General features: G+C 37.5%; 1 protein-coding gene across 1 annotated transcript in view; it reads right to left on the bottom strand.

Annotated features, from left to right (window-relative positions):
- foxo3b (forkhead box O3b) overlaps window positions 1-11,941 on the bottom strand; it is a 201,733-nt gene extending 189,792 nt beyond the window's left edge. The window contains exon 1 of the mRNA XM_028797620.2: window positions 10,447-11,941. Coding sequence (XP_028653453.1) covers window positions 10,447-11,025 — 579 coding nt within the window. The 5' untranslated portion in view covers window positions 11,026-11,941. The remainder of the gene's footprint in view (window positions 1-10,446) is intronic.
- Between the last annotated feature and the right edge of the window lie 1,318 nt (window positions 11,942-13,259).

Here is a 13,259-nt window from a genome sequence, read left to right on the forward strand (position 1 = left end):
GCAGGTTCAGGAATTAAACAGATAAATCTAGTAGCAAGATGTTAATTAGCTGTATTTATTACGAAATTCTTAAAAGTTAATAAAGGATCAAGGTGACTCTGGAAGTTAATAATCATTTATAATCTAAGAAAATGTGTAAATACAAATGAACCTCAGTATCTTTTATATATTTAATAGCTGATAGATGGTCATGGTAATAGTGAAAAAAAGTCTGTAATCTAATAACAAATGCTCTTTAACATTTATATCTGCATTTCTTACATAATTTTAGTTAACAGTGATAATAAGCAGCACTTCATTTGTAATGTTACTGTTAACACTGAATTGTATAAATTAGATGAACCTCTCTGCATTTATTACAAAATTCTTACTAGCTAATAGAAGACCAGAGGCACCATTGCAATTAACAATTGTTTATAATCTTAACAGCTATTTGCTAGCTAGCATCAAATTTATTACACACTTTTTATTATTTAACTGAAGGTTTGAGTGACATCATTCATAATAACACTGATCCAAAAAAACACTTTTTTTTGCTCCTGTCAATTTTAGGAGGCTGAATCCAAATCTGGCAGCAGAATTGCTCTATCACATCCAGTTTTTGAGAGATGAAGGTTCAAAATGAAAAAAAACACTATTTTGGTGAAAAAATGTATATATGTATTTTTACATAAATTATTTAGACTTATAAAAATGATAAGTTAGACATATAATTGCTTTAAACAGAATTAGTACATACAAAAAATGGTCATCTGGTAGTTTTTTTTCTCCTCCTATAATTTTCCAAATGACTGACAGATTTCTGTTACCACTGACTGACCACTTTCCACTAAAACAACTCTCCATTTCAGTGCCGTCCTGATGGAACTTTTCCCTGTGTTCAGCATGTTTCCAGGCAAAGAATCCAAATAAAAGTGTAGGAAATAAATTTATAAAGACATGTTTCAGCTAAATGCTAGGCAGGCAACAGAGAAGCTTCTCAATGAGAAGCTCCTCAACTAGTTCCTTGTAGTTGATTGCTTTTCTATTCCCAAGAAAATTGTGGCACATGCTTTTTTTCCTATTTAAATAAAAGGAAGGGTGTGTATCTTTAATCGTTTCTTTGCCTGTTACCTGGTCAAGACAATAGATGGATCAACCTAACCTTACCATATTTCTGTAAATACCTTTTAAACAATAACTTTGTCCCTTCTGGACAATAAATGGCCTCTTTCTAAACTTCTAAATATAAATTCCTGGCTATTTTGAAGGAATAAGCAAATAATGTGTAGCAAATACTTGATTTTGGGTTGGTTCTACCTCAACTAATGTTAACAACAAGGAAGGCTGCCATTTTCAGCTCAAAATATACTTCAAAAAATATGCTGAGTATGAAAGAAACTCGTGCCATAGCACAACTTATTTTTTTTTAAAAAAACATCACTTTCTTTCAAAACAGTATTTTTCACTGAATCAGATATTTCACGGAAACGTTTTGTGGTAGATAATTTCCAATTTCAGAAATCTATAAAGTACACTGACTTTTTTGTGTAGGAGAATTCTGCTGCAGACCAGTGTGATTAATCAGCAATTATGATCTAATGGTAAAATTTTAACCAATAAATGTTACAAAATTCTTAGTCATAAGTGAAAGGTAATTGGGATGAAGGAAATCAGTAACTGTTTAGTCTAATAACGTTTTTTTGTACGGCGACTAATCCGAATTACTTATAGTGGATCGACATTACCATTAAATAATGAAGTGCATTATTTACTTATAACTTTTTCCTTAATGCCTACTGTAGTTCTGTATTTGTGATGTATTTTTTAATTGTTCCCAGTGTCTATCAAGGTCAGTAACAGTTCAGAGCCAATTAACACCATTTTAACTAACGCCTACTTCTTCATTCATTGAGTGGTCGCATGGTATCACGGTGGTAAGCACAGCTGCTTCATGGCTCCAGGGGGCTGGGGTTGAATCTCGCACCCACTTGTTCTTCATTTCATGTCTGAATATTCTCCATGTGCCTGAATGGGGTTTTCACCCAAATCTCCACAGACATGCATGTGAAGCTACTTGTAAACTCTAATCAGACCCCGCGTGAGTGGTCCTGAACTGGATTAAACGTGGTCATTATGTTTACAATAAAACTAAACTGTACAATAAGTGGTGAACTAACAACTACTGCTTCAGTTCTTATAAATTTGCTAACAGTATTAACAGGCCCTTAAAATAAATACTAACTAGCTTTTTATTTTCTCTGACAAGAAGTCCAATAAATTCCTAAGCCTTTACAATAAACACAGATCCAGATCAATAATGCACCATTTTAAATAATGCCTTTATTGAATTAATGAATGCTTAATTAAACTTATGGAAATAGTACCTCATACAAGGAATGATTAATACTGGCCAGGTATAAAATTAAAACTACCAAATCCCAGTAAGGATAGATAAGGATTTAGAACAACTTTGGATTCCTTGGACTTGAGCTGGGTGTTTGCCTAGTCTGCCACAATGCAGTGTCCAACTTTATGAACTGGAGTCTGGGCCTGCAATGCCATTATGTCAGAAATGAAGCTATGCTATGCACATCCTCTACTCTTGTATATTCTCTTATGACTTCCAGATTGTTAGTACTGTAACTAAGTATGAAATAAATGCACAAAAAATCCAAGGTCACCGAGTTAAAAAAAAAAACAAATACAGTATTACCATAATTTACTGTACAATGGCTGGCAGACTTGCTGTCTGGGTGGTGAACCTGGAACTTACATAGCAGCACTCCCTCTTCATAAAACTCACCTAACCAGTTGTGTAAGTCATGCTAAACATCTACGGAGTTTTTTTTTTTTTCTTCAACTTATCTAGGAAAAATAGCCATCTTGCTCTTCTTTCATGGATCACAAAAAACAGTTTTATATTCAAAGCAAACCCAAAAAAGAAACATTCCTTTTATTTGAGACCAGATTAACATTGTATATATAAATTTATAATTACTGAGTATTTTAAAAATACTTTTATTTAACAGTCACAGAAGTACCTTGCAGAAGTTTCTGGAGAATTTACAGGTCCAGCATGCGCAGTACTATATACAGTAGTATTACAATAACAATTTGATGATCCTCTCCTGACTGTCAGCGCCCATTGTTACATTTCTCATCTGGTATTATAATCTGAAACATCCCCCAAAAAAAAACTTCAAATGAGGTTTTTAAAAAGTACAAAAAATGGATGGAAACAGAGATACTTGCTTTAAATTAAAGATTCTCATAAGTTTTATTAAATTAATTAGGTTAACACTGTTCGTGTGGTAAATCTCTTCTGCTAAACTGCAGGCAGCAAAGATAAAAGACTGTGCCAAAGTTGCCATTCTAAACCCGTATCACTTGGGAAACTTGGAAATCTGTACAACTGTGCTAAGATATAGCTCACTAGAAGGGCAAAGCAAGAATAGAGTGAAAGAAATTTTAAAAGTGGTGTTACAGTCACAGCAGGATTCAACAGAAAGCTGGGACAAAGGTTAACAGCAAAGCTGAAGAGGTCCATATCTATGGCAGCTAGAAGGGAAAAGGACTGAGGAAAATCAATGAGGATGCTACAAAGTGATTAGGCAAACACCGCATCAAAATCTTTTTGACTCTTTGGGATTTCTGGAATCATTGCATCTATGCTACATGAAGTTCACATTTTCTTATGGCATGAGCCAAACTGAAAGTTCAAAGAATATCTTCATTTCAGAAAATAAAAACCTAAAACAAATGTCTTGAAATCTTTACTGCATGACAATAATGACTCTATAAACCTAAACTGTCGGCATGTAAAATATAGCTCTGACTGCAGTGTCTATCAATGTGTCTTCATTATACAGTGCCAGGCAGTGCCGGATTAACCAATAGGCACATGTAGCATATGCTACGGGCCCCACAATTTCGGGGGCCCCCAAATGGTGGACCCAATATTTAATGAAAAAGTGTAGCATTGAAAAACTGGTCTTTAAAAATATTATCTTTACATTTTTAAACTGTAAATTTCTTACACAACAAAACTTTAGGGGCCCAACACATAAAATTCACATAAATATTATAAGATTCTTATTATAATCGAGAGTAAAATAATTATTTAGTCTGGTTTGAACTGTTCAGAATCTAAACTTCAGATGATGCAGACCAAACGGGCCCCCAAATTTGAAATGTGCTACGGGCCCCCAAAGCTCTTAATCCGGCCCTGGTGCCAGGAGCTGCACATCGTTTCAAAGAGCTGCACAGAGTAAATAAAACTATAGCATAGCATCAGATTGAAAACTTACTATTGCATCATCAAGAAGTAAAGTACTAATGCAAATCAGAACACAAATAATGTATTGGAAGAGTTTAGGAGAGGATTTAATGTCAGGCCTAGAGAACAATACACTGGGAAACAGGAGCAATCAGTATAAAACTGGGAGAGTAAAATAGTACATTTTAGACTGATTCTATTCAGCAGAAGTGAAGAGGTCAGTCTTTAGCATTTGTGCAAATAAACCTGTAGAACCTCACGAATACATATGGGGAGAGAGAGTTCAGAAAAACTAAGGAGAGTTCAGTAAAGGAAGTCCAGCAAACCTATTAGGCAGCTAGAAGAAAGGAGTCAGAAAATCTGTGTGTCTGTCCCATAGGTTTATATGGGGTAAGTGGGTAATCAATGGTGTTAACCTTTATAGGTTTACATTTACTTATTTGGCTGACACTTTTACCCAAGATGCCTTACAACATTTATGACACAACTGTTACAGTTCTTTTGCTTTTCCGATTGGAGCACAGGTAGGTCAAGTGATTTGCTCAGGGTCACAGTGTCAATAGCGAGATTCAAACCCACAACCTCAGGGTTTGGAGTCCAAAACTTCAACCACAACACCACTCTGCCTGCTAACAACAGAGTTAATATTTATTAGTTAGTAGTAGTTATCCATTATAAGTTAACAACAGAGTTATTATTATGCTCCTCTAATAAATAAAATAACTTATGACAGGGCATTCCTCAATAACTCTAGGACATTCATTCCAATCTTTTCTCTTTCTAATGTACACTGATTTATAAATAATTAGTTAACTTGTAAAATCTGCTTATGACACAAAAACTGGTGGGACACGAAATACTAAGGATGCAGCAAAACAATTCACAAAGTGTCAAATTTAATGACACTTTAATTTTAATGTGGAGAAGTACAAAAGTGTTTCATACAAACAAGAGAAAATGAATTATAAATTCAAGATAGTGAAACAAAATCATAAAAGTTCTTGGAGCTTACAATGACACAAATATTTTTATTATCTAGACCAGTGGTGTCCAACTCTGATCCTGGAGAGCTGCAGTGGCTGCAGGTTTTTGTTCCAACCCAGTTGCTTAATTAGAAGCCAATCCTCACCAATAACAGATCTTATTTAATTTCATAGCGTGTTAATGATTTAACTCTACCATGTCAGTTTAGTCTTAAGTCTTAGTTTTTCCTTGCCTTTCTAATGATGCATGTATCATGCAAGCGATTTGAAGCCTAAAACAGAGGAGTCATTTTCAGTTCACTTCACTTTCTCTTCAGTTTCCTTCTGAGTACTTAATTAAACCAAATAGTGAATGACGAACACACACAGATGGAAATCAAGACAAGCTAGATGTAGAAGTACTGGTTCCTTTGTCATTTGCATCTTATTGCTAATAAGGATCAGTTAAAACAATGAATACAACTGTTTAAGACTAAAATAAGCAGTTAAGGGGTCAAAATCTTAACAAGCCAGTCAATTAAAATGAAGCAGAAAAATGTCACTTGAGCAATAAGTGCTTCATCAGCAATGAATGATTTCTAATGAAGCAACTGGGCTGGAACAAAAACCTGAAGCCACTGCAGCCCTCCAGGACCGACGTTGCTAAGTCCTCATTTTAAGGGTCTGAGTCTTAAATAGCAAATAAATTAAATTAAGTTAATTAGTATCAAAAGCTAGTAACTAATTAAGAAAATGGTTAGAATGAAAACCTGTAGCCAGTGTGGCTCTCCAGGATTAGTGTTGGCCATCCTGATCTAGACAATGTACAGGAGCAATTTCATAGCAAATGATGTCAGGTTATATTATAAAAACTGTTTAATTGAAATCAATAGATATTATATACCTGAACTTTGAAATGGATTTGTGAGATCACATCCGGTGTACGGGTAACCATTCCATCAAAAAAAACAAGACGATCTCTAAAAGACGTGCAGAAAACAGCAACCAAAAAGCCTGTCTGAGCAGAATTCAACTTTGGGCTGAGAAGACTATGTCAGGACTTAATTCAGGTTTTCAAAATTCTCCAAGGTATTGATAAACTGACCTATCAAATTTCAATTAAAAAGTGAACTCATATTTTCAAGGACAAAGGTAGAAATTAAAGAGAAGTGCGTTTAAAACTTAAGTCGGGAAGCCCTCCTTCACATTGAATTATGGAAATCTGGAACAAACTACAAAAATGAAATAGTTGAAATGGAAAACTTAACAGTTTTTAAAAAGTGTGAGATATTGGGACAACTTAGCTATTAGCTAGTCAAACACATTTCTTGGACTGAATGGTGTTCTGTCCTTTGTGAAGCTTCTTACAAACTATGATCTTTTCCACAATAGTCATCTTAAGCTATATTTTGCATCCTCCAAAGAGAGTTCACTTTTACAAAAATACTAATATACAGTATGTTTACATTCACATTGTACATTTGTTAAGAAAAATCAAGACAGTCCATGGAAAGTATTTAACAGAGGGGTTTTGGTATGACGATGTACACAAGACAGGTATGAGGGTCAACTAGGGCAAATTTGTAGGGGATACATACGGTCACTATCAAAAAAGCAATAATCATGCTCATTTTTATCCATTTAGGTATATTTTATTTTCATTTATTTAAGTAGTTTCAAAAAATGCATCACTCAGAAAATAAGATTAGTAAAAAAAAAAAACAGATGAACTTAGCAGTTCACCAATATTTTAAGTTTTTCAGTGAATTAGTGGTCACTGGGACAAATTTGTAGGGGATACATACTGTCACTATCAAAAAAGCAATAATCATGCTCATTTTTATCCATTTAGGTATATTTTATTTTCATTTATTTAAGTAGTTTCAAAAAATGCATCACTCAGAAAATAAGATCAGTAAAAAAAACCAGATGAACTTAGAAGTTCTCCAATACTTTAAGTTTTTCAGTGAATTAGTGGTGTATACTGCAGGTTATAGGTAACATGTGCTTAAACAGCTTTTCCCTTCTTCTATGGCAAGACAATTGTCACAGCAATTATGATTATAAAGTTAAACAAGAAACTGCAAGGCCATAGATTAAAATCATATCTTTGGAAGTAATGCATAAAATTGAGCAAGTAATACAACCTGCCTAGGCTCTACCTGCACAAACATATGCACATCACTACTGTATCAGAACTACAACCTAAAGGACCATGGGACACGTACAACCACAAAGGCTAATACAGAAAACCTAGTTTATTTGATCGAGCACACCCATTGAAATTAATAGGAAATTATAAACTACTGAAAATTACAGTATAGGTATGCCAGCAAATACATACTTAATTGTTATGCATTCCTTTAATGAGTCAGTGTGATGCTGGTAATCATTATCACTTTATTATTTAATCAGATGGTGACTACAGATTTACTACTTTCTTAATGCTGCTTCACACTTCAGCAAATATGCATGAGTGAAAATCTGGGGAAATTTCAAATATTGCAGAACTTTCTTTGAAAAATTAAAAAATAAAAAAATCACAAGACAATGTATAGGTATCCTTCCATTTCACAAATGCAGTTATTACCACTAAAGGGTAGGGTTAATCCAGGTAGCACCAGGCACAAGGCAGCACACAATTCTGCATGGGGATTGGTCCATTACAAAACACACTCATGCATACATTCACAATCACTCAAACTAGGCCTGTTTCAAACTGGTAGTTATGTCGTTGTATAAATAACTGCAATTAGAAAAAAACATCGACTGTGCATATTCCTAACGTTAACGGTTGATCTACCTACGTATCCTGAGGCCACAAGTGCAACCACGTTTTCAAGTCATGCAAATTTTATGCAATTTTAAAAATGCTTTATAATAAAAAGCCAATTAATGCACTCCACATTTTTTGTTGCACTAATGCGGTTTATTAAAAATTCAACATTATGACTTTACACTTATAAACACTGGACGAATGGATTACTTTGTTGTTTTTCCCAAACGTGAAACTCCAAAGGGGTGCAGGAGGAAAGCAGCATGCAGACTTGAGAAGACAGTTAAGCCGGTGCACTTTGAGGTGGTAACACTATTCTGCTGTGTTGGCCATTCACGAAGTCAGTCCAAAGACAAGTTTTTAAATCAATCTTGTGTGTACATAAATAAGTGTGACTGTAGTCTGCTTTGCACAAGCAAGCCACACATGACTTGCACATTTAAAATGTAATTTAAACCAGACAGAATTTTGGCTGGAAAGAGATATTGAAATGTATGAGGCATTTTGATTATATTCATATACTTACTATTAACAATACTCTATATTCTACTATATGCATACTCTGACACAAAACAATCCCTTTAAAAGAAATTACAATAAAGTTTATGGAGGCATAGTAGCATACTAAGTAGTCTCTCCTGGTTCCATCATTCTGCATTCCAATATAGTGCCCAGTTGTCATCTCTGTGTAGTCTGTACATTTTCCTCTGTATTTTCAAAGGGTTTCTCGCTGGACACTTGTGGTCATTTCTCACATTTCTAAGACAAGTGTGTTATGTTAACTGGTATAGGATGTGTGCAGGTGTGCATGTACGTGTGCCATGTGGTAAGCTGATGTCCTTTCTATGGTGGATCCCTGCCTCGCACTCAGTGAAACCAAGGTAGGACCCAATTGCGGCATCCGAGAACTGGATTAAGCAGGTTAGATAATTGGTGGATAAATGGACAATCTATTCTAATATATCACATGGTGACTACAATACATAATTTGTATAAAACAGTATGATCTTGTACATATTGTACATTAAGCAATACAGGGATGCACAGTGGTTAGCACCGCTGCGTCACAAATCCAGGATGCTGTGTTTGAATCCCACTCCCTGTCACTGCTCACGTGGAGTATGCTTTTTCTCCTTATGTCTGTGCAAGTTTTTTTATTATTTTATTTTCAGACATTGCAAAAGTGGGTCAGTTAGGCACTGTGTCTGTCTGAGAAAGTGGGCTGCAGAGTGGAGTGGTGCTGTGTCTTCCTGCCTAGTGCCCAATGCTGCTGAGAAAGGCTCTGTCCCCCCATGATAATAAACCTGGAATAAGTGAGGTTGACAATATTTCATTACTATAATGTATATTACACCAATCTACAGTATCTGGCTAAAAAGTATAATTTATGAGGAAATAAACATAGACACACACACACACACACACACACACACACACACACACACACACACACAGATACTTATATATAGGCTGTGTGGTCTAGTGCCTTTGGAAATCCCAGGGTCACTGACTCTAACTAACCACATTACTCACTTGAAAGACCTTAAGATTACATTAACGTTAAAAATCTTGTGTTCCAATTAACGTATGAAGCATTTCAAAATGCTGCTAACTTATGAGGCACTATGTAACAATCTCAAACAAGGAAATGTGGGGAAATACTTAATACACGTTTAATTAATAAGTAAAACGCGTAAAGATTTATACGTTTTTCTTCTTTAAAATACACATAATTACCGCTCTCAAGCATTTAGCTGTGATTTTGCATAAAGTTTTCCCTTTCCTACTCCGTTCAGCATGTTGGAGCCAAAGGCACGTCCCTGGGAGTTAAAAGACAACCCCTAAGGGATTCCATGCAGCACGTCAAAGCACTGCAGAATGTGATTCGTCCGATGCACCGTAGCGAGTGTGTCTCACAATGCCCTCGCTGTTAGAGGCACAGTTTATCACACTCTATCTGGGGGCGGTGCCCATGATACGAACACGTGACACCTGCTTCTTGATCCGCCAGATACAGTATGTTTCTACTTTATGATGTGTGCTGAAAACGTAGCGGACGTGCTGACCCCTAACGTGCTGTCTATTCCAAAATAATGTTATAGATGCCATCAGAAATATCAAGGAGTAGCTTTAAGCAAAAAAAAAAAAATGTTAGTAAGAAATTCCACCACCGTGCGTGTTTAACAGAATGAACCTACTGCATTTTAAATTAATACACAACGATTACGGGCAATCAGTATTTTGTGCAGAATATAGCGGGACAATCGGACAGCAGAAGCATCTGCCAATCCTCCAGAATTCAGTAACGCGTGATCGCGCTCCTAAAAACAATAATACCAGCACAAACGCCTCCACAGTGAGGCGCAACAAGTCAGCACAGCGCCCACCATGTGCAGTCGTGAAAGCCATGTGTTTTTAGGTTAGAATGTTTTTGTTTTGGTAAGACTTACCTTCCATCCCGCCGAGCTATTACTGTCCCCTTTATCCTTGAAGTAAGGTACGCTCCTGACCATCCAATCGTAGATCTGAGACAGCGTGAGTCTTTTTTCGGGCGAACTCTCGATAGCTTTGGTAATGAGGTCAGCGTATGAGAGATTTCCCCAGGCATTCCTGCGAGAGGACGCTTTTCTCTGTTGCTGAGAGCCCAAGCCGCTGTTACCGGTAACGTTTCCGGCGTGGCCGGGTGAGTGGGACGAGAGTGGTGAGCCGGACGTCTCGTGGGCAACCGCTGCGACCCCTGTGCCCTCCACTAGCAGTATGGTGGGCCCGCTTTGCTCTTCTCCGGCAATGCTGCTGTTGCACTGTATGCCCCCATCATTAGTATTCATTAAGCTGGATACCTCCTCCTCATCATCTTCCTCCTCGGGGATGATGGAGTTATCGGCAGACTCCGTCTTTTCCACATTGGACTGCAGCTCAGGTCTGGGCAGGGGCCAAGTGCACGATCTCGGCCTGGTTTGAGGTTGGAAATCGGGGTCTATTTCGATATCCAGGGGGTCCAGGGAATCGATTTGGGGTACATCTGACATCTTTCTTTCTTGATCCTTATTCCACCTGCTCTGTCAGTAAATTACAAAGTCATTCTCCTTTACGACCCTCGCAAATAGCATGTGCAAAAAACGAATAATCCGTAAAAATGGTAAATGAAGTCTTCTAATTAAAAAAATGCACGCAGTTTGGCTCTAACATGTCAGCATGTTGCTGTGCGTTACTTGTGCAGTGTGCTCCAGCTCTGCACACCTCAGTCGCGGTTCTTCTTGCTGTCACTCCAGTCAAGTCATTTTGCAGGCGCGTCACCCTCGTAAGGATGCCCACGACGCCACCTCAATCTCCGCGAGTTTGTTTATTTTTCCTCTGCCCCTCCACTTCGCAGGTTGTTGCCACTCCTCCGGCTGCCTGCAGGCGAAAGCCCCCCTCCCGACCCCTTAATACAAGAGAAAATCCTTCAGTGATGCCACGCGTAAGAACATCCACAGCAATATGATACAGGCTAACGGATAACAAAGATCACAGCACACCGACGAATCCTTATAGTCCAGCTACCTCGAGCAACAGCCTGCTGATGAATCGAAGCTCCTTGCATTTATTGCCAATGCATTCCCGTTTCTCCAGATGCTGCCATCTTGACAAGTTCCCCTTCAGTCAAGTCCTTAAAAAAACAGACCAGAGAAGGACACCAGCCCCCTCTCCCCCTTCCGTGCATTTACGTTAAAAAAATCAACAGTGGTCGATCACGTCCATAAATTTGCTTTGCATTTCTCATAATCAAATCTTACACTTGCATGTATTGTTAAAAAAGAGGCAAATATATAACCCTGCAGCACGATCAGCGCGCTACAGCGCTTGTTCTCATATAAACGTGAGGGCTCCTAATCCACATTCCTCCCATGACAGCACGCAAACTACAAACTTACACAGCGCAATCAGCTAGACGCAGCCTAACCCCAGCGAGAAAAAAAAGCTATGGCCTGCCCCCAGATCACATTGAAGGGATCGCCTTTTAAAGAGATAACATCCCAAATGCAAGCGCACACCGGGACTCAGGGACTTAGCATAGCGCAAGGCTTCACGGTCAAAGGTTCAAAGTTGCTGGGGCAGGGGGCGGGGCGGAGAGGAGCTGCTGACACAATTACATCATCAAATACAAGCAAACCTCAGCTCGTCTCCCATTCCTTTTCCTCGCGTTTACAACGGAAACCTCCTCACAATAGCTATCAGCCCGTGCTTTTGATGATCTGGATGAGTTGCCATTTAAATATTACTAAACAGATTATATTGGTAACATAATTATTTACTAAAAGTAAGTGCAAAAACATTGCAGTTTGTCCGCAGCTTACAGCGTTTCGAAGCCACTGACAATAAAATGGCATTTTCAGTGCACTTAAAAAAGTTATGATAAAGCGTTTTCACTGCATAATATTAACGTACTGATATAATACTGCACTTAAAATTTCTGTGTCTGAGTGTTTCGCTAAAACACATTTTGAAAACCGATGGTTTTAAAATTAGAAAACCGAAGATAGCCGAAACAAAAATGTTGAGTCAACTTTTAAGAAACAGGAAGACCACAACAAACAATGTGGCTTCTGCTTTCCTTTTACCAGTTTCAGCTGTTTAATACACTGATGAAACAAACTGTAAGAAAGAATACAAACGAATATTTCTTACACTCTTTAACTTTTATCCGTTTCTTCAACGTACAGTACCTTCACAAAACAGGAAGTTTTTATTTATGATTTCATCCATTCCTGGATTTTCATAGATAGATAGAAAGTTCACTATATTAGATAGATAGATAGAAAGTTTGCTGTATTAAACAGATAGAAATCTTCTTCAATATACATTATGTATGTACTGTAAATATACATTATCCACCTCCCCATTTAGTGTAAGTGTTCACCCAGGAGTGGCCTCTTGGTCAGAGTGCTAGCTCTTTTCCGTGATCTCAAGTATTCTGCATTTCCTCTTCTCTGCCCCCAATTGAACCACTACATGCCATGTAAGCTAAGGCATCAGTTCTCTTGGCTTTCATGAGATTTGTAAGATCTTACCCTTGCTTCCTGTGACTTCCACCTGCTCTGCTGGTGATCTGTTTGTACCCAGAAGAAATTACCCAGTTTGCGTGAAAATCAGCATGAGTTATTAGCTAGACTTGTAAATAATTAGGGTTACAAGTGTTTTGTGTCCATGATCATTACTACAGACCTGTACATCCGCCTGGCTGTAAAAAAACACAAAATATATCGTCAGTTGTACAGATAAC

Source organism: Erpetoichthys calabaricus, chromosome 3, assembly GCF_900747795.2.
Source record: "Erpetoichthys calabaricus chromosome 3, fErpCal1.3, whole genome shotgun sequence".
Classification (NCBI taxonomy): domain Eukaryota; kingdom Metazoa; phylum Chordata; class Cladistia; order Polypteriformes; family Polypteridae; genus Erpetoichthys; species Erpetoichthys calabaricus.